The following is a 23,858-nucleotide window of genomic DNA, read 5'->3' on the forward strand; positions in this document are numbered from 1 at the left end:
AGGTGTTAAATACACTAAAATCTATACATACACCTTATTCTATGATTTGGGTCCTTCTCTTCCTAAAAGAGGATGGTAAAAGCTGCCACCAAAGGCAGATGTAATGAGTAAAGAATATATATCTACAGGTACGAATGTATACACAGAAATAGATTACATAGACAACTAAAAGACATCTACACAAATTAGTGAAATTCTTAGCCAGTTAGAAAAACAAAATTAAAGATTAGCTTGTTTCCTTCTTTTACCCCTTAGGAAACTCAGTGAATAATTCTATGTAACTATTTGTTAAATATTTGTGAATATTAAAAAGCAATTATACTGACCTTATAGTTGACATATAGTAAATACAGATATTTGATACTAATACCTCTAATCCTATAAAGCTACATTTTAAAGTGCATTTTAATATCATATAAAATAGCCATCTTCCTTTACTTCTTATTTAAAACAATTCAGCAATAAGAATGACTATAACACACAACATATGCACATAAACAGCATGTGTGGGTGGTGGCAGTATAAATTAGTATACTAATTTTGGAGGCTAACAGTGGTATATCGGATGCATCACGAAAAAAATTGTTTGATTATTTGACCCTGTAATCTCAGTCTTTGATATTTGCTTCAAAGAAGTCATTGAAAACTACATATAAAGTGTACAAATACATTTATTGTGGTAATATTAAGGAAAAACACAGAATATTGAATAACAGCTTTATGTGTAAAAAATAATAGAATAATAGATTGTCATGAAAATAATAAAAACAGATACCTAGAAGTGTACACATAAATTGTATGTTAATTTTAATAAATTAGCAAATTTTGTGCATGCTCTAAAATTATAGAGCATATATAATGCTTATAAACTGATTGAGAACAGAAAATAGACAACTCACCACAAATGCTGTCACTTTCATCTAATCCATCCCCACAATCATCCTCTCCATCACAAATCCAATGCTTAGAAATACATTTTTGTGCAGAACAAGCAAATTGGTTCCAAGAGCAGGAAGAATCTAGAAAACAAACAAAAGGAAAAACTAATTAGGTTGAGACTGTCTTACAACAGATCCGACAATGAGAAGATTCATTCTTAGACTCTGCTAAAATCAACCATCCTATAATAAAAGAAGCCAAATTCTTCTTCTCTATGATAATTCTAAGAAATTTTGGCATCAGCTTGCATATTTCCCCTGTGTTTCCAGTTTATACAACCATTATTTCTTCAACGTGATTCTTACAAGGCTTGCCTTTGAGGTAGTCCTAATACTGGTCACTCTACTCCAGGTATATTTGTCTGTTTTCTTTTCTTTTTTTTTTTTTAATGTGTGATGAACATATATAAAATAAATATTTCTGGTGTAGTCTAGTCATACTTTTAAAATTTAAATCTATATTTGAGCCAAGAGAAAAAACTTACATCCTAAGTAAGGTAATAATATGGTGGACTGACCAGTAGATAGGTTTGTTTTTAAAAGTGGGTGACTAAGGAGGTTATAGCTTGAAGACAACCTGACAGTTTTGAATCCAGCAACTGTGCTGATGTTTTTGTGTTGCTTCCTTGGAAACACTTGAGTTTGTTATACCTGACTAATAACACCTAAATCAACTGGCATAGTTGCTGACATTTTTATTACTAGATTATGTTTTTATAATAACAACATACTCCATTTATTTCCAAAGCCAATTTTGTTATTGCTTTCCTCCATTCCCAGCCTCCCTTTTTACCCAGCATATTTATCACTAGAAAATATTCAAAAGTAAAATCCTTCCAAATTAAGGTGTTCAAAATATAAACTCTTATAAAAATAGCAATTTTGCTTTTGATTTCACAAACAGTTGCAAAACTTTGCATTTTCACTTAAAATGCTTAATTAGATGACCAGTAAAATAGAGAACATTAGAAAACTAAAGTTTGGAAAAAGTAAAATTACAATCATGTAATGGCCACTGTTCAGAAATTATGAATCCACATACGGTATTTTGGAAGTTCTCTGCTAGTCTTGTTCAAAATCTGGCTCTAATGTAAAGATATATAGCATCTTAATCAAACAAAATGCACCTTCACATTTCACGATGACATTTACTTTTAGGAGAGTTTGACATTTCACAGAAAATCTGTTTTTAATCTTTTTTGTACTCTATTCACCACAGTGTATGTTATTTGTGCTAAATGTAAATAGTGATATATACCTTGCTTTCCTATTGGAGATTTCTTTGATTTGCAAATCACAAAATCCATACATTTTAGAAAATAAATTTAAAAATGCTTTCTTAGTTTGACAACATAACATGAAATAAAGTGTACACACACAGAAATTAGGAGGTAGAAGATGAAAGGCAAAAGTTTAAAGAAATAGATGTTTATGTATATTATTGAAAGCCATACATGTAATCAGTAGAAAATTTCAGTATAATAATATTCAGTCAGCTCTCCACATGTGTGTTAATATCCATGGATTCAACAAATCACAGATCAGAAGTATTTGAAAAAATAAAATTAAATAATAACAATACAAGAATAAAATATAATACAAATAAAAACAATACAATGAAACAACAATTAACACAGTATTTACATTGCATTAGGCATTATAAGTAATCAAGAGGTTATTTAAAATGTACAGGAGGATGTGCATAGGTTATATGCAAATACTAAGCTGCTTTATATAAGGGACTTGAGCATCCATGGGTTTTAGTGTCCATAGGGTGTTAGACCCAATTCCCCATGCAGATGCCAATAATAGGTGAGAGAAATATAACAAGTAGTGCGTGCCAAATCCTTAATTTATAGCAGAAAGCAAATATATTAGGTACAACCTAAAGGTAATAAATTAAGAAAAGGTATAACTTTATTACACCTGTATTATAAACTGATGGAAGTAATTATTCAACAAAAACACAGAAGGTTAAAAGAAAAGTCTAGGACCAAAGAGTGTTAGTCTTCATTATAAACTCTTTTAATTTTAATATTTACCATTTTTTTATTATCTAATAAAAACGTAAATTAGTTAAAATCAGCTGATAATATTTTGGATAAAATCCCTATATAAGAGAATACTAACATGTAAGTAATAGTAAGTTAACAAAACTAAAGCTAAATACAAAGTCTCACCACAGTGGAATTCATCAAGTCCATCCTCACAATCTTGCTGACCATCGCATATCCAGGTAGTCAAAATGCATCTTCCACTAGGACAACTAAAATAATTTTCTTCACATTTGTGTTTGTTTTGAACTGTGATAAAATATAAAACATAATGTCAAACAATTCAAATTAATTTTAGACTTCTGAAATATAGGTAGATAAAACATTAATACTCCCTGAACTGAAAGAGATAAATAATAAGTAAACTTTAAAAGAGCTAAGATGTTTTCCTAAAGAATGCCAAGGTTATGAAAATAAAGGAAAGACTGAGAAATCGTCCCAGAACAGAAACCCAGGAGACATGATAATCAAATGCAATCCAGTATTGAGTCCTAGTACAGAAAAAGTATAGTAATGTAAAATCAGTTTAAATTATAACAGAGTAGCGCTTAGTTAATAAACATAAAATAAAGCTAAAAAATATATACGACTTTAAATTGAGTGAGCCTAAGGCCAAGGAATAATATTTGGGTGAAAAATATTCTGAATTCCATGTTCATAGCACAAAATAATAATATATTGGTGTATCTTTGCTGGAAAAGTGTGAATTTAGTGTTTCTATGGCCCTCTATTTTGAGTATTTCTCAACAGTATTTAAACAATTATTCTGTATTTTAAGGAAGAATAAACGAGTTACACTGGCAAATCTAAAATTATTATACCTCCCAGAATTATCATAAAAAAGTAACTATATGTAAAATTATTTTTTTCTTTTGAGATGGAGTCCCACTCTGTCACCCATATTGAAGTACAGTGGCACAATCTTGACTCACTGCAAACTCCGTCTCCCAGGTTCAAGTGATTCCCCTGCCTCAGACTCCTGAGTAGCTGGGACTATAGGCACATGCCACCACTCTCAGCTAATTTTTGTATTTTTAGTAGAGACGAGGTTTTACCATATTGGTCAGGCTGGTCTTGAACTTCTGATCTCATGATCCACCCACCTTGGCCTCCCAAAGTGCTGGGATTACAGGTGTGAGCCACAGCACTCAGCCTATATTTATCTTAATTGGGTGTCATCTGTTCCATTGCTCCTTCAAGTTTTCATGATTTTAGACTGCTTGGTCTATAGCCAAGCAGGAAGTAAACCCTAGTGTATATATCCCAATCACACTACAATAGTCTATTATGACTATTTTAAGATAACAAAAATTGTATGCATTTTATTTTTTATATGTTGATTTTGTAGATATAATTAAAGATGAAAATACATTTTTTGAGTGAATTCAGCATTAAGCCAAAACATTTTAGGATGCTTAGGATGTTTCCTGGATCTAACCTAAAGTATTTAGGCTGACCATTGCTGGCTTCCTGTCTGTCCACCTGCCTTATAAGCCTGCATGCATGTCCCTTTCCTTCTCACCCAATAAAAAATTTATGATTCTCAATTAGTGTTGAAAGTTAATTCTTAAGATAACTTATTAATACTAGAAAGAGATGGAGATCACAACAAAGAAAAATAAAATATTAGTTTAATTAATATCTATCATATGCTGACCTCAAGATAATTTCAAAATTAACTACAGTTATGCTGAGGTAAAGAATGTGTTGTTGCAATCAGAAAATTAGATTAAGAATCTTGGCGCCAGTTTCGTTGAGCAGTGGTTTGTAGTTCTCCTTGAAGAGGCCCTTCATATCCCTTGTAAGTTGGATTCCTAGATATTTTATTCTCTTTCTAACAATTGTGAATGGGAGTTCACTCATGATTTGGCTGTTTGTCTGTTATCAGTGTATAAGAATGCTTGTGATTTTTGAACACTGATTTTGTATCCTGAGACTTTGCTTGAAGTTGCTTATCAGCTTAAGGATATTTTGGGCTGAGACAATGAGATTTTCTAAATATACACTTACGTCATCTGCAAACAGGGACGATTTGACTTCCTCTTTTCCTAATTGAATACCCTTCATTTCTTTCTCTTGCCTTAATGCCCTGACCAGAAATAAAAGTGGACACTAAAAAATGGAAGAACATTCCATGCTCATGCATAGGAAGAATAAATATTGTAAAAATGGCCACACTGCTCAAGGTAATTTATAGATCCAATGCCATCCCCAGCAATGACTTTCTTCACAGAATTGGAAAAAACTACTTTAAAGTCCATATGGAACTAAAAAAGAGTCCACATTGCCAAGACAATCCTAAGCAAAAAGAACAAAGCTGGAGACATCACGCTACCTGAATTCAAACTACACTAAAAGTTTACAATAACCAAAACAGCATGGTACTGTTACCAAAACAGAGATTTAGACCAATGGAACAGAACAGCGGCCTCAGAAATAACACTACACATCTACAACCATCGATCTTTGACAAACCTAACAAAAACAAGAAATGGGGAAAGGATTCTTTATTTAATAAAAGGTGCTGGGAAAATAGGCTAGCCATATGTAAAAAGCTGAAACTGGATCCCTTCCTTACACCTTATACAAAAATTAATTCAAGATGGATTAAAGACTTAAATGTTAGACCTAAAACCATAAAAACCCTAGAAGAAACCCTTGGCAGTATCACTCAGGACATAGGCATGGGCAAGGACTTCATGACTAAAACACCAAAAGCAATGGCAACAAAAGCCAAAATTGACAAATGGGATCTAATGAAACTAAAGAGCTTCTGCACAGCAAAAGAAACTACCATCAGGGTGAACAGGCAACCTACAGAATGGGAGAAAACTTTTGCAATCTACCTATCTGACACAGGTCTAATATCCAGAATCTACAAAGAACTCAAACAAATTTATAAGAAAAAAATCAAACAACCCCATCAAAAAGTGGGCAAAGGATATGAATGGACACTTTTCAAAAGAAGACATGTCGACAGCCAACAGACACAGGAAAAAATGCTCATCATCACTGGCCATCAGAGAAATGCAAATCAAAACCACAATGAGATACATACCATCTCACACTAGTTAGAATGGCAATCATTAAAAAGTCAGGAAACAGGTGCGGGAGAGGATGTGGAAAAATAGGAACACTTTCACACTGTTGGTAGGAGTGTAAACTAGTTCAACCATTGTGGAAGACAGTGTGGCAATTCCTCAAGGTTCTAGAATTAGAAATACAATTTGACCCAGTGATCCTATTACTGGGTATATACCCAAAGGATTATAAATCATGCTGCTATAAAGACACATGCACACATATATTTATTGCAGCACTATTCACAATAGCAAAAATTTGGAATCAACCCAAATGTCCATCAATGATAGACTGGATTAAGAAAATGTGGCACATATACACCATGGAATACTATGCAGCCATAGAAAAGGATGAATTCACGTCCTTTGTAGGGACATGGATAAAGCTGGAAACCATCATCCTGAGCAAACTATTGCAAGGACAGAAAACCAAACACCACATGTTCTCACTCATAGGTGGGAACTGAACAATGGGAACACTTGGACACAGGGTGGGGAACATCACACACTGGGGTCTGTCATGGAGTTGGGGGGTGGGTGAGGTATAGCATTAGGAGAAATGCCTAATGTAGATGGCGAGCTGATGGGTGCAGCACACCAAAATGACACATGTATGCATATGTAACAAACCTGCACATTGTGCACATGTACCCTAGAACTTAAAGTACAATTTTTTAAAAAAGGAAAAAAAAAGGAAGAATCTTGGTGCCAGTTTCATGAGTCTAAAGTAATAAGTGTCTATATTTCTTTTAAATATTTTATATAATTAACTTTTTTTAATGTGAAAGACCTGCAGTGAGCTACAGTCAAATGCTCTAGAATTTAGAATATGGATAGCAAGAATACTCAACAAAACCCAAGAGAAGTTTGAAATCTAACACAAAGAAAACAGAAAAAAAAAAATTAGGATTTGAAAGACAACTAGAGGTATTAAGAAAGAACTAAACAGAACTTTCAGAATTAAAAAAAATCACTACAGAAGTTCCAAATACAATTGAAAGCCTTAACAATAGACTAGATCGGCCGGGCGCGGTGGCTCAAGCCTGTAATCCCAGCACTTTGGGAGGCCGAGACGGGCGGATCACGAGGTCAGGAGATCGAGACCATCCTGGCTAATATGGTGAAACCCCGTCTCTACTAAAAATACAAAAAACTAGCCGGGCGAGGTGGTGGGCGCCTGTAGTCCCAGCTACTCGGGAGGCTGAGGCAGGAGAATGGCGTAAACCCGGGAGGCGGAGCTTGCAGTGAGCTGAGATCCGGCCACTGCACTCCAGCCTGGGCGACAAAGCGAGACTCCGTCTCAAAAAAAAAAAAAAAAAAAAAAAAAAAAAAAAAAAAAAAAACAATAGACTAGATCAAGCAGAAGAAAGAATTCCAAAGCTGGGAGACTGGTCCTTCAAATTAATTTTTTTTTCAAAAATAAAGAAAAATGGATTTTAGAAAATTAACAAAGCTTTTGAGAAATATAGGATCATGAAAAGTGATAAAATCTATGACCTATTGAGATTCATGAGAGAGAAGAGAAAGTATGCAACATAGAAAACATATTTGATGGTATAATTCATGAAAATATCCCCAATCTTGCTAGAGAAATCAACAGACAGACTCCAGATAGTCAGAGATCTCCTGCAAGATACTGAACAAGACAATCATCCCCAAGGCACAGCACATGGTCATTGGGCTGTCCAAAATCAACACAAAAGAAGTTCGAAGGCAGCTATGAAAATGGGCCATATCACCTATAAAGTGAAACCTAGCAGACTAACAACTGACTTCTCAGAAGAAACCTTAATACCCAGAAAAGATTGGGGGCCTATGTTTAGCATTCTTAAGGAAAATAAATGCCAGTTAAGAATTTTATATTCCACCAAACTAACCTCCATAAATAAAGGAGAAATAAAGTCTTTCCCAGACAAGCAATTGTTAAAGGACTAGATCACCACCAGATCAGTACTAGAAGAGAGCCTTAAGGGGGTTCTTTGAATGGAAATGAAAGAATGATACTACCATAAAAGAACACATAAGCACACAGCCCATGAACCCTATAAAGCAACCACACAAATGACACTAAAAATCACCTAGCTAACAACACTACAACGAGAACAAAATCTCACATGTCAATATTAACCTGGAATGCAAATGGCCTTAGAAGAGATAAGAGTTGTAAAGAGGATAAAAAAGCAAAATCTATCCTTCTGCCATCTTCAAGAGACCTATCTGACATGTAATGACACCCATAGGCTCAAAGAAAAGGGTGAAGAAAGATCTATCACGCAAATGGAGAACCAAAAAGAGCAGTATTTGCTATTCTTATATCATATAAAACAGAGTCTAAAACGACAGTAGAAAAAAATAAAGAAGAGCATCTAGATTCATAAAACTAGTACTTCTAGACCTACAAAACAGCTTGATAGCCATACAATAATAGTAGCAGAATTCAATACACCAGTGACATCATTAGGTCAATGGGGTAGAAAACTAACAAGCAAATTCTGACTGTAATTCAACACTTGACCAATTGGACCTAATAGACATCCACAGAACACTCCAGATGACCGTAGCATATACGTTCTTCTCATCTGTACACAAAACATACTCTAAAGTTAACCATATGTATGATCAAAAAACAAGTCTCATTAATTTTTAAAAAAATACAAAATTCTCAGGCCTCAGTGAAATAAAAATAGAAAAAATAGAAATAAATAACCAGAGGAATACTCAAAACCATACAACATAGAAATTAAAACTTGCTCTGAATGAATTTTGGGTAAACAATGAAATTAAAGCAGATAATAAATGATTATTTGAAATAAATGAAAGCAGAGACACAATATACCAAAACCTCTGAGATGTGGCAAAAGCAGTATTAAAAGGAAGGTTTACAGTACTAAATGTCTACATCGAAAAAATAGAAAGAGCTCAAATAACAATCTGACTGCACCTAAAGGAACCAAAGAAAGCAAAAACTAATCCCAAAGTCAACAGAAGAGAAAAACTAAAATCAGAGCAGAACAAATTAAAATGAGACTCCAAAAAACTACACAAGGATCAATGAAATGAAATGCTGGTTCTTTTGAAGGATAGACAAAGTTGATTGACCGCTTGCTAGATTAACACAAAAAAGAGAGAAGATTAAAATAATCACAATCAGAAATGACAAAGGCAACATAACAACTGATCCCACAAAATATCATTAGAAACTATTGTGAACACCTGTATGCATACATACTATAAAATCTAGAGAAAATGAATAAATTTCTGGAAAGGCACGATCTCCCAAAATTGAGCAAGGAAAACATTGAAAACATGAATAGATTAATTAGTTTTAAAACTGAATCAATAATTTTAAAATGTACAAATAAAAAAAAGCCCTGGAACAGACACATTCACAGCCAAGTTCTACCAGGTATACAAAGAAGAGCTGATACCAATCCTGCTGAAACTGTTCCAAATAATTAAGAAGGTGAGATTTCTCCTAACTCATTCTATGAAATCAGGATCATCCTAATAACAAAATCTGACAAAGACCCAACAACCACCATAGGAAATCTACAGATCAATATCCCTAATGAACATAGGAACAAAACCCTTTTAACAAACTACTAGCAAACCAAATCCAGTGGCACATCAAAAATCGAATTCACAATGGGCAAGTAGGCTTTATTCCTGGGATTCCAGGTTGGTGCAACATACGCAAATCAATAAGTATGATTCACTACATAAACAGAATTAGGAACAAAACCCACATGATCATCTCAATAAACACAGAAAAAACATTCAATAAAATCCAATATCCCTTTCATGATAACAATGCTCGACAAACTAGTCATGGAAAGAACAATAAGAGCCATCTGTGACAAACCAAAAGCCAACCTCAAACTGAAGGTGCAAAAGCTGGAATCATTCTATCTGAGAACGGGAACAAGACAGGGATGCTCACTCTCACCACTGCTTTTCAACATAGTGTAGGAAATCTTAGCCAGAGTAATCAGGCTAGAGAAAGAAATAAAAGGCATGCAAATAGAAAAATAGGAAATCAAACTATTTCTCTTCACTGACACCATAAACGTACACCTAAACACTCTGCAAAAAAGGCCTCTAGATCTCATAATCAAGTTTAGTGAAGATGCAAAATCAATGTATAAAAATCAGTAGCATTACTATACAACAATAAAGTTCAAGCTGAGGGCTAAATGAAAAAACACAATCCCACCTACCATGTGCAAAAGAACAAAATTGGACTCTTATCTCTTATCATATACAAAAAGTAAGTCAAAGAAGTTTGAAGACTTAAATGTATGGTCTCAAGCTATAAAAATACTAGAAGAAATCCTAGGAAATGCTTTTCTGGACACAGTCCTAGGAAAAGAATTTATGACTAAGTCCTCAAAAGCAATTGCAACAAAAACAAAAATTGACAAGTGGGACTTCATTAAACTGAAGAGCTTCTCCACAACACCAAAAATACTATCAACAGAGTAAACAGGTACCATGGGAGAAAATATTTTCCAACTATATATCTGGCAAAGAACAAATATCCAGAATCTATAAGGAATTTAAATAAATCAATAAGAAATAAAAAACACAAATAACCCCATTAAAACGGGGTCGAGTATAGAAACAGACACTTTTCAAAAGAAGACATAAAAGTGTCCAACAAACACACAAAAAAAGTGCTCAACATCACTAATCATGAGAGAAATGCAAATCAAAACGACGAGATACCATCTCATAGTAGTCAGAATGCCTTTTGTTTAAAAAGTCAAAAAATAAGATGTTGGTAAGGTTGTGGAGAAAAAGAAACACTTACACACTGTTGATAGGAATGTAAATTAGTTCAACCCCTGTGAAAAGTAGTTTGGAGATTTCCCAAAAACTAAAAGTAGAACTATGATTTAACCCAATCTCATCACATACTCAAAGGAAAATAAAGATACATGCATTCATATGTTTATTGAAACACTACTCACAATAGCAAATATATTAAATCAGTGTAGATGTCCATCACTAGTGGACTTGATAAAGAATATATGGTACACATACACCATGGAATACTATACAGTCATAAAAAATTGAAATCATGTCTTTTGCAGTAACATGAATGCAGCTCGAGAGCCTTATCCTAAGTAAATCAATACAAAAACAGAAAACCAAATACCACATGTTCCCAGTTATAAGTGGGGGACAAACATTGAGTACACAACAAAGTAAAGATGGAACAATAGATACTGGGGACTCCAAAAAGGGGAGAGGGAGGAAGGAGGCAAAGGGCTGAAAAATTTTCTATTGGGTACCATGTTCACTAAATGGGTTACAGGATCCATACAAGCCCAAACCTCAGCATCATGCAATATACCCAAGTAATAAGCCTGCACATGTCCACTCTGACTGTAAAATAAAAATTTAAACAATTATATTTTATACATGATAAAAGAACCATCACAAATTTAGAAATAATAAATGTATCATCTACTAAAATATCAGATTTCCATAGTAGATTGTGTGTGCATAAACTTTTGTGCAAAATACTTATGAATATCATTTCTTAAAATAGCTTAAAAATTACTACATATCAACTAAACATGAAAAACATGGGTGTAGCAGCAGAGTGGAGACAGGCAAACAAGTATGAGACAAAATGTAATAATGTCCTACATAGAATCTCTACTTCCAGTTGTACATAGTTCTTTTTATAATTTTTTTTTTCATGTCCTCAAATAGAAAGAAACAGTCAAGAACTTTGCTGGAAGGCATTCTTCTAAGAATGTAGATGACAGTTTTCAGGGCATATGTGTGTAAAGATTGGTAACAGTCAGATATAAATGAACCTGTCTTAACTTGATTCAACAATGATTATAACTATTACTCAAATTACTACACCAAAGGATTTTGTAAACTGCATTACAACATTGCTGTACAATAACACTGAGTAAAGCCAGTCATAAGAAACATTGTTTCTCTTCTTTTATGAAGTTATTTCTAGGTATGTAATAATTCTGTTGAAGAATTATAAATTACAGATTTGAAAGACTTAATCACCAATTCTGAAAGGATTAATAAACTAAACATTAAAAATTGATCCAAATTTAGGACAGTTTCTTATCATTTTTTAACTCACTTAAAAAGATCAAGTGGTATGTTTAGCGCAGGTTAATTACATTTTAGTCTGTGTCATTTAAATTTTAATGTCAATAATTGATATTAAGAATGAAAATTAACAAATTTACTCTACACAACTAGGTAGCCTCAAAATCTCCATGGCAAAGCCCATGTTTTTCTAAAATCTAGTATTACCTGGGCACTTTAATTCATCTGAATAGTCTCCACAGTCATTAGACCCATCGCATATCCAGGTTGGCAGAACACACAGTGAAGTAGAATTACATCTTATGAACCCTGTGGTTTTCACTCCAAGTTTATAGAAATGTGTGCAGTCTGTGTTATCTAGAAGAAGGTAAACAAAAAAATGAAAAAGTACCTCATTTGCAAAGATTATGAGCCTTCTATGTAGGTCACAGAGATGAGAAAAGTTAACTTCATTTGAGGAAATAGATATGTAATTATCCTACACAACAGGGGTTAATTACATACCAATTTTGGACAAAGTTCAGTAAAATCTTGCACAGTGTTCAATGCAATGCCAAAAGTGCCCAAGCATAAACAGATGAAAGGTAGCGGAATATCTTACTGCAGTTCTTTTCATCTGAAGCATCTGCACAGTCTATGTTCTGGTTGCATCGTGCTGATCTTGGAATACAAGTCCCATCTGCACAGCGGAACTCAACTGTGGCACAGGTTGAAACTAGAGAAACAGGTACATAAACAAATGGAGAGATGGGACAGAATGACTCCTTGCTTTTACTTTTTGAACAATTCAATTATTTTGTATAATTTTGTTTGGTTTTGCTTTTGTAACTCTGAGAAGCCAAACCTGACCCCTGAACCCCACCTTCAAGCGTGGGTTAGATGCCTCTTATGTGTCTTCCCCTAGCACACAATTCTTCTCTCTGTTGTGGTATGTAGCATATTGCATTGAGGCTGCCTGTTTAAGTCCCTGCAGTCTCACTAACTAAACGTAAGCTCCATGAGAGTAGGGACTATGCTGTGTTCCTATCACATTGTTGTGGTAATATTACCCTAGCACTGAGCCAAAAAAAAAAAGAATGCTGGAGATTCTCTCTCTTTCCACCTTCAATATTCCAAGGTTATGAGAGTAGACAAATGCCTGATTAAATACCTACTGGGAAATCCCAACCTGGTTGCCAAGAAGGGAAGCATTTCTTGCCGTAATAGAGTGAGATAGAGATAGAAACAGGAACAAAGAGATTGGCAGGGGGAACCACTGAGCACTGGCTTTGTTTCTCAGAGGGAAGAGTTTACCACTATTAGAAAGTCATCCATGCTATCACATACTCTGTTACATGACCATTCATCATTAATATTTAATATAAGAAATAGGATGCCTCATGCCCAGGAACATATAAATGTGTCATTCCTTATTGGTGTTGTTATAAAAGTCATCCAATTCTCTGCTCTACTTAAATGAAAATTAGATTCAATACGCTATTGTCATTATATACATTTTGTATAAAGTATCTTATTTTTAATCATATAGTCCTTTCTATGTTGCTTACCCATTCATAATCATATAATGGTTTCCAGTAAAATGCTGTAAATGGGTACATTACATGCTATGTATGTTAAATTAACTTAGGTGATATTTTTATTCCAAATTCAAATTTTTACAAGTTGATTACCTCGAAGGATAACCTGAAGGGCCCTTTGATTATGCCACTTTTACTAGTGTTGATATTTTAAAGTGCCTATTTAATTATAAATAGAAATTATATCAATCGTAAATGGTTAAAATGCTATTTTAAAATATGCAGATTTTACTCAAGGATGTGTATGTCATTTGTATTTCATAATGTACGGTTCTTATTATATTGAATTCTATCTCAAAATTGCATACTTATCTGTTTAAATGATGATTAGAATAAATGTTTTATTTACAATTTGCAATTATAATTGCTTCACTTTTTTATTAAAAATGATATCACAACATGTGAAACAGATAATACTCTTACAAGTAGAGATAAATGCATTGTTCCAAAACAGAACAAATTATTTTCTTTTATGTCCATAGGAGCAAAACCTCCCTTATATTCTTTTGTGTTACATTTCATATTCTATTTTTTCAATAGAAATAGTAAATGCAATATGTAATGTAGAATATAATCATGTCAATCATTTACATTTTGTTTTTGGCTTCACCATCTACTAGTAGTTTCTTATTAACTTTGTTCTAAAAGATAGCTTATAATCTCTTTTTAAAAGACATATCGCATTTCTCTGCTTAATAACATTTTAGATAGTTATAGTATTCCTAAGTAAGCCTATAATAGTTCATCTCATAATGCACTAGAGTTTCTATCTACTTGAAGTTAGAGTTTTGGATGCCAGGAAGATGCTAATGGGGACACTTGCCACTCATTTCATGGTCACCATCTGCCTCCAATCTCCTATAGAGAATCCTCTGTCTGAGTGAGAAGTAGTGGCAGAGACAACGAAGAGGCAAATGTAGGGAATGGCATTTCAGACAGTAAAGAAAACTGGAAATTCAGGGGGATTTCACAGTAATAGGGTTTCAAAAACCAGTACTGGAAGTTCTGAGGTAACAGAGAAAGTAAAGGATAACTTGGGAGAACAGTGGAAGGACACTTGGGACAAATGGAACACAGTCCTAGATTGAGTTCTGGAAACAAGAAAGAAATAGAGGACCTCAAACTACATGAAAAGAAACTTTAACTTTGAAGTTCAGAAGAGGGGTTAGAAAGTAGTAATTTTTTTAAAAAACTATATTAAAAAGCATAAGGAAATAGATAAAGGAGGAAGTTCACAGTATAGAACAAAGAATAGAAGACTTGCAGGATGTATTAATTTTTTCCTCCTATTTTCCAAAATAACAATAGGGCTAATGAATCCTCGGGAGGGGGCAAGGATGGGCTATCAGAGTGTGTAAGATGTGCAAGTAAGAACAGACTGTCCCTTTGTACCTGATCCTGTCTCCACATGTTGCATTATTTGGTATAGGGTTGAGAACCACCAGAGAGTTAGATAGGGTGATGAAAGTTGTTTCAGAATTTTGTAAGCAATATGAGCAAGGTGATTGTGGGGATTAATATCTCCTGCATTAACGGGCAAGGAAGGAGGATCCTGTGAGGAAGAAAAAATCTGCAGAAATAGTAGGAACTTCTTTAGATAAGTAAACACATCTCGTGCCAAAACCTCTCTCTCTCTGTTGCCTCAACTATATTTCTTCTTCACTTTGTTTTAGTCAGTTAAGTATTGGAATTTGTTTCATCCATATGGTGATTTTTGAGGAAGAAAGATACTGAAATCTCTAATTTGTCAAGTGAATATGAAAGTTTTCTGGCAACATTTCCTCAGGCTAAGAGTCCTGATAAGGAGAGAAAATAAAATAATATGGCCCAAATAAAGATAAGCCGAGGGAGAGATACTACACTTTTCCCTCCAGGTAGTCCAAAAGAAAAAGTAAGCCTATGAAACATGAGTGAAAACACCCTACAGCCACAGCAGGAATAGCAATGAGGCACTACAAAGGAAGATCTGTCAGGGACTGTGGATCAAAAGTAGCAGCAAGAGAGAAAGTAAAACCACTCTCTCTAATATACTTTCTTAATTTTACTATTTCTTCCACTTTCTTTTTAGCATGTCAGCTAAAATATTTAATGAGATTTGAAAGATTTAAAAATCAATGGCTTTTCTGCGGTTCTTAGGATGTTTCTTATAAATAACTTAAGTCAATTCTCTCTTCCAACATCCCTTACCCAACCTGTAGCAAAGGGAAACTGCAAAGGGGGGCGGGGCGGGGAAGCATTAAGTTTGCTCTCCTATCTCCCTTTCATTTACTTTCAAACAACATCTTTTATTTAATTATTTAATTCACCCCTTAGGTTCTAAGGGTGCACAAATCCAGAAGGAATGCCAGTTTCTTCTCCAGCTATGTTTATCCTTTTCCTTTAGCTTGTTGTTTATGGAATTTTTCAAAGGTTTACTATAAACTTAGGAAAAAACAAATGCTAGTTTCCCCTCCTTTAAGGAGCATCAGAACTGCTGGCTCAGTCTACCTAAAACTCCCTCCGTGGCCCTAAGGAATTTCACGTACTTCCCAAAGGGAGCAGTTTGTACTCATCTCAACAGGGAAGAAAGCATATCGTGCACTCTCCCTGAATGTATTCACTCACCCTGCCACGCAACCAGAAGAGGAGCACAAAATGACACACTTACGAACAATGCCTCATCTCCGCACCTGCAGATGGCCTGATGTCTAAAGCTCTCAGTCATGAAAAGGCCTCTAGAAAAGGGCAGTAAATTTAAAAAATGATGAAGATTTGGCATGGTTTTTTTCCCCCCAAAAGAGAAGAAGCCAAAAGCAATTCATTGCAACACCCTTTCTACTCTGTAAATAGACTCTCTGCTCTTGTGAAATTTTAAAAAAGTAACAATTACTACTGACATCTACATTCAGCAAACTATAGTAGTACTTCAGATAATTTACAGACGGCTCCACGATAGCCTCTTACCACAGTCTATCAAAATCTCCCTGTACATCCCGACTTCTAATTATATCACTTTATCTTTTATATTTTATTTTGATTAAAAAGTGATAGGTGATTTGCATGTCTGCATATATGTGCAAAACAGCACTGCATCTCTACATTGCACTGACAATAGAAAGAGAGAAGCGGCAACTGGAAGAAAGGGCTTGGAAAGACACCTCTTTTCCATTTTCCCTGAACCCCTTATCTATGCCTTTTCCTTTATCATCTTTTATGTACTATAAGGGAGATATTTGGTGGAAACACATTTGCATAATATAAGTCTTTATCAGACAGCCTGGCTTATGGGATATGGACCCAGGGAAGTCTTCCTTCTATAGCTTGAAAGGTACTCTACAATGACACTATGTTAATAAACTTAAAATGAGAGAAAAGTCAAAACTAAAAGATTCAATTAAGAGTAATCTTTCATCCAAATAGCTACCAATTGTTTATCCTAAAGGAGCTAGTCCATTGAATTAAATTCACTAGTTTCTATTAAGTAATAAAGTATATACTTGTGTTTCCATGAGCAAGTTTAGTTTCAAATGTCCTGCATTCAGCGTGACCAGCTTTAAGGCATAAGTTTTGCTTGTTTATTTTTAAGATATCCAACTGTTATAATTTTACCATAAAAGAAAGGTTAAAAGAGAAGCTTCATTCACAAAGGCACTGTTCTGTGCCCAAGAGTATGACTAAGATAGTTATAACACAAAAATCAAGAGTTTAGACTGAAAAAGAGGAAATATGTATTTGAGTTATTTTATTGTTATTCAGCAGCTGGTATTGATATCATTAGGTAGAATAAAATCTATTTATATTTTAGAAGACTTACTGCTTCAACCAGCCACATAAGAATATAATAAACACCTACCATATATGAGGTATTATATTTCATAAACCCAAACACACTGACTAATTTACTTACCACTTTTGAAAATACACTTTCATTTCTGGAGAAAACCCATAGTAACGTATCATCTTCCCACAGTTAATTTTGATGAATCTTGCCTTAAAATCTATTTTCTGTATTTATTGCTCAGTTCTGGTACATTCTTTCTTGATTGCTTTACCTTTAACCTGGGTTAATGCCTATATTATATTTTCCTTTCCTGCTTACAAATAATTGACAGAACATATCTATTTCTAGGTCTTCTAATTTCTTTTCCACCTTTCTTCCAAATGCTAATTTATTTCCCTCCTCCTACTTCCAGTGTCTGACTATATTTTACCTTTTTAAATCTTGTTAAATCCTTTTTAAATTAAGTTAATAGGTAACTTAATTGGCAAATGCCATTAGCTCTTTCTAAGCTACAGTGTCAACCTTAGATGATAATCTATGCAAGTGTTTCCACAAAGTCACACTGTCTAAGATGGCAGAGTAACTTCCCAATGTTCCATACAGCTACAAAACAATTTGCACACATTCTGCCCCCTTCCTCAACTCTGCATAGCCCTGTCATCACAACTGTACTTCATACTTTTCCTTTACCATCAATCTTTTCTAAAAACAGTTTATATTCACTGTCTTTATTCCTTACCACCCATTTTCTGCCTTCACACTATGTGCTCTTGCTTTCCTCTACTATTCCACTGAAATGACACCCATAAATGTAATCAAGTGAGTATCTACTATTTGCCAAATATGATGGATACCTCGAGTTCATACCTGCCCTCTTGTCCTTTCTGTAGCACTTGAAAATGCTGAATGACCCTCCTTTCTTGAGATAATAATTTCTTAAGCACATCCTTCTATTAGTCCTGCAGGCTACTTCACCTTTCTGTATATAATTTCTTATTCCAATAAGTAATTTTGATGCACTCTACTCATGCAATCATTACTCCACACTTCCTCTGAGTTTTTCTCCTTAATGTGCCCCAAATCAATATTTCTGATAAACATCTATTACCTGAGTTCCAAATCTCTACCTATCTACATGCCTGTGAAATAGCTTCATTTACATGTCTTCAAGTGTTCCAACCTCAAAATGCAAACTGTCATTATTGTCTTATCCCCATTCCCACACAAACAAATCGTATTATTACAGGTTTCATTAACACAATCCTATTCTTTTCTTTCCTTTTTGAAATGTAAATTTGATTGTATTTGGCCTGCTTTAAACCTTCAGTGACTCTCTAGTGACTACAAGATAAAGTTTGAGTCACTTCTCATGGCACAAAATGCACCTTCATGCCCTGGCCCCTTCCTCTACCTTCTCTTTTGTTTGTTTGTTTGTTTTTGTTTTTTGGGGGGTGGGGGGATGGAGTCTCGCTCTATCACCAGGCTGGAGTGCAGTGGCGCAATCTCAGCTCACTGCAACCTCCACCTCCTGGGTTCAAGCGATTCTCCTGCGTCAGCCTCCCGAGTAGCTGGGACTACTAGCGACTGCCACCACGCCTAGCTAATTTTTGTATTTTTATTAGAGATGGGGTTTCACCATGTTGACTAGGATGGTCTCGATATCTTGACCTAATGATCTGCCCACCCTGGCCTCCCAAAGTGCTAGGATTACAGACATGAGCCACTGTGCCTGGCCCTTTCTGTTTTTACCAGTTTCTTATATGTAATCTGTCTGTGACTATATCAAATTACTTTCAGTTTCAATACTAGTCCTTCTACTTGGTATTCTCTTTTGTTTCCTTCATTCTACCTTATTTTTAGTTTAAGACTCAGCTTAAATTCAGTATAGCCTATGAAACCTTTGAGGATACTTCAAAGCCAAAAACCAAAAAAAGACATATGGGTGTTCTTATGTGTGCAATCACAGATATATGTATCTTCATCTGTTTACATGGCTGTCTTACAGTTAGAATTTGATATTCTCGAGTGCAGGCATGTATCTCATGAATTTTGTGTCTCAAATCTTAATGCATTGCAGTCAATAAAATGTGTTCATTGAATGGAAAGGCTTTAAAGTGATAATGCTTTGGAAATATCTGTGGGGTCCAGATTTAAGAAGGCTTTCAATGTCAGACAAAAACTTATCATGTATTCTGCAAACATTGACATTCCATTAAAGGTTTCTTTATCAGTGCAATAGACACACACACACACACACACACACACACACATATGCCAGTGCTAATACAGCATTCACTATTGCCAAATACTGTTCTAAACTTATTTATTTATTTATTTATTTATTTATTTATTTATTTATTTATTTTTATCTATTTATTTTTTGTGTGGCGGAGTCTCGCTCTGTCGCCCAGGCTGGAGTGCAGTGGCGCAATCTCGGCTCCCTGCAAGCTCCGCCTCCCGGGTTTACGCCATTCTCCTGCCTCAGCCTCCCGAGTAGCTGGGACGACAGGCGCCGCCACCACGCCCGGCTAATTTTTTGTATTTTTAGTAGAGACGGGGTTTCACTGTGTTAGCCAGGATGGTCTCGATCTCCTGACCTCGTGATCCGCCCGTCTCGGCCTCCCAAAGTGCTGGGATTACAGGCTTGAGTCACCGAGCCCGGCCCTAAACTTATTTAATATTGTTATTCTTATTTCATTATTTTTCCTACCTTGCTGTTTGGGAAACTGAGACACAGAATAGTTACGTGCAATATCCGAATTTAGACAATAAGTGTTGAGGCAGCAGTTTGAACTCAGGTAATTTGGCTTCATCATCTATCCCAATAGCCACTTTGGGAAAATGTTAAACAGTATTAGCATGACTGATGACATCGGGATGAAATGGAAAAAGTATAAGCAGGGAAACCAGGTAAAGGGATACTCTGTTAACCCAGGCTTAAATTGGATTGAAATGGAAGCTATTTCAAAGAACTGGAAGATGTGTTGATGATTGGATATGTGAGAAGGAGAAATTAAGGAGAACACCAAAGTTTCCTGTACAGTGGTTAGGAAAATGTGATCGTGAGTAAAACAGAGAACTACGGGATAAAGGGGAACATTTTTGGAGCAGAAAATTCAATATTACACATTCTGGTAGAAATGTCCAAATCCAGGAAGGTGGAACTGAAGAGGTGAGAAATTATAAGTGTTTTAAAGTGAGGAAACGAATAGAAAACAGAAATAGAGAACATAGTCAGAATTTTCAAGTAACTTTAGCAACTTCATTCCAACAGCATTTACCAAAATGTGATCCATAGATGTTACTAGGTGTTATATACCATAAAGCTCTCAGAAATGAATGTTGGAAAAGTTCAGGAAACACTTAGCACACCCATACTCCGAGACTGATGGAACAAGTATTTACCTTTACAATCTAATTCATCAGAGTTGTCTCCACAGTCATTTTCTCCATCACATAACTTGCCATGAGGAATGCAGCGGCGATTATAGCAAGGTTTGAAGCCTCTTCGACAGCTTCTGTTTTCTTATAAATAAAAGTAGAAACTCATAACCAGAGATCATATAGAAATATTTGTACAAAATGAAAATCACAGATAATATTTCATTCATAATGACTGGATTATGGATCTATAAAACAAGTGCTGTGCCGTACAAAAGCTGTGGATTAGAATGTTTCTGTATTGTCAAAGAATAGTTCATTCAGCAAGGGCCCTTTCCAACTTAGTGTTTTAACTTTAGTCATTCATGCCTGGAGATCTTTTCAAGTTATACCCATGTTATTGTTTCTGGCAATTCTGTCAAGTAGCACAGAAATAAACATATATCACGTATTCAATTCTGAAGCAATAAATATGTACCTCAAACATAACAAAAACACTCCAACATCCATTTCCTATATCCTTTGCATCTATCTGCAAGGATTTTATAACAAGGAGAAAAAGCAACAAAACATGTATTCCTGAATCAGTGTCTCACGGAGTCATCTAAATATCAATAAATTGCTCTTAAAAATTATCTTAAAATATCTACAGAATTCCCTGAGAAAGAATGACCTTCTGAGTTCTATTTACCATTATGAAAGTTTCTTGACATTCTCTGATTTGGGGCAGAAGCTACTACTTACAATAATTATAGCTGCCATGTATTAAACGTCAGCTTTGCCCCAGGCTCTGTACTGAGTATATGTAGATAAATACTTGCTGGTTTAATACTCTCAACTACTCATAAGAGCTAGCTATTTCATAGCAGAAAACTAAAACACAGAGAAGTGAGTTATGTTACTTACCCTAGTCACACTAGGGTTTGTACACTAGGCTAGTTACACTAGCAGGTTTGGGAACAAAGATCTAACGTCAGGTGTGAGTCCAAAGCCCATACTCTATACCTGGCATTGGCAAACTATTATCCATAGGCCAGATCTAGCCTGTGAGACTGTTTTCATATCCCTATTGGACTAACAATAGCTTTAACATTTTTAAAGGATGATAAATAATAAACAACAGAGGATATATGACAGAAAGCATATATGACCCACAAAACCTAACATATTTACCAGCTGAACCTTTACAGAAAATGCTTGCCAACTCCTGCTCTACATGAGTATCATCTGACTTCCACAAAGATAAAAATAACATGAAATATAATCTCAAGTCAACTTATAGTAAATGCAAACCTGTGAGTTTATTACTTTTATATGCTTTAATATTTTTATATCTTATAGAATATAGCCATTCATTAAAGCGAATATGTTATTTGAGATAAATTCTTTAAGATATTGGTTGCATATCAATTATGGACAAATTACATTAGACTCTCAGTTTAAATGATGGTGTGTTATCATGTAATGTAAAAGAGTGAGAAGACTGTCTGTGGAACTCACAGATCCTGTCTTTCCCTTGTTCTGACTTTTCTTTAATTATTCAGGTGTAATTATTACCAGATAATGGAATAGAGGAGAAAAGTAGACATAAAATGTAGCAATTTCAGATATAGACTCCTAAATTTTGCATAGCATATGGGCCCAATGCTATTGGATTTCCAGGATTAAAAATAAATCAGGACCATTTTTTAAAAATCTGGATCAAATATACAATGATTATCAATGATTATGCAAAGGCAGATTTCCAGGAAAAATATTGTTGCAATGAAGGGAAATCTCAGCTGCTTACTAGAGCATAAAAGTTAATCTCTACTCCTAAGGGAGGTTAGAGGTTGACTGTCACTAAGTGTTACCAAAAGCAGCATAGCTGGTGGAATTCTATGTTTGATGTGGACCGTGCCTAAGGAAATGAGCCTTTGTACCAAAGGACACTAGCTCCCATGCTAATCCTAGAGACAGAAATAGAACTGACAAGACTTTGATAACAACCCAACAATGTGCTATTGTCTGTTGGTGAAACTTTGCTTCAGAGTAAGCCTGTCCATATCCAAAAACCACTGATATTTCTGAGTTACATTTTAAGGAAAGTAAACCTAAAACCTACTGCTAGAGATGAATAAGTAGGGAGTTCAGAAGATTAGCTACTACTTTTAAAAATATTCATATTCTGGCTGGATGTGATGCTCAGACCTGTTATCCTAGCACTCTGTGAGGTTGAGGCAGGAGGATTGCTTGAGATCAGCAGTTTAAGACCAGTCTGGACAACACAATGAGACTCTGTCTCTTTAAATAAAATAAAATAAAATAAAATAAAAAGGTCTATTTTGTGGATATAAAACCATGAAGAAATTATTTAGTGAATATCATGGCTATCAAATAGGAGATAAAGTACCTCATTTTAACACAAGCAAAGCCACATCAATTGCCTTAGATCAACAGGTTAATGAGAAATATTAAAGAAATTATCCACATAAACCAAACAGAGACAAGCAAACCAAAAACTGTAAAAGAATCAGAAAACTTTATCTGAAATGAGCAAACCCATATTGGACACTTACCACAGTAGAGCAGTTTTTCATCTGATTTATCCTTACAGTGAGGAATGCCATCACAGGTGAGCTGGTAGTCAATGCACTCACCATTTCCACATTCAAACTCTGAATAAATGTTGCAGGAGGAATTTTTAGCTGCAAGGAAAAAAAAAAAGTCAATTCTTTTGTGCAATGACCAATATTTTTTGACACCACTACAATTATTTTTCTTAATTTTAATTATAAAGATAAACTAAAATTTATCAAAATGTAAAATTAAAGAGCCATGGTTTATGACATTTCTTTATGAAATTAAGATCTTAAAAAATAATTTTCTGGCCAGGCACAGAGGCTCACGCCTGTAATCTCAGCACGTTTGGAGGCCGAGGTGGGCGGATCACGAGGTCAGGAGATTGAGACCATCCTGGATAACATGGTGAAACCCCATCT

The 23,858-nt window shown here is 34.8% G+C and overlaps 1 protein-coding gene across 1 annotated transcript in view; it reads right to left on the reverse strand.

Annotated features, from left to right (window-relative positions):
* Positions 1-23,858, reverse strand: part of LRP1B (LDL receptor related protein 1B) — a 374,764-nt gene that overhangs the window by 287,385 nt on the left and 63,521 nt on the right. The window contains exons 5-10 of the mRNA XM_077956546.1: positions 23,436-23,564; positions 20,902-21,021; positions 12,761-12,874; positions 12,367-12,516; positions 3,119-3,241; positions 900-1,019 (exon numbers count right to left, since the gene is read on the reverse strand). Of these exons, the coding sequence (XP_077812672.1) occupies positions 900-1,019; positions 3,119-3,241; positions 12,367-12,516; positions 12,761-12,874; positions 20,902-21,021; positions 23,436-23,564 (756 nt within the window). The remainder of the gene's footprint in view (positions 1-899; positions 1,020-3,118; positions 3,242-12,366; positions 12,517-12,760; positions 12,875-20,901; positions 21,022-23,435; positions 23,565-23,858) is intronic.

This window comes from Macaca mulatta, chromosome 12 (assembly GCF_049350105.2).
Source record: "Macaca mulatta isolate MMU2019108-1 chromosome 12, T2T-MMU8v2.0, whole genome shotgun sequence".
Classification (NCBI taxonomy): Eukaryota; Metazoa; Chordata; class Mammalia; order Primates; family Cercopithecidae; genus Macaca; species Macaca mulatta.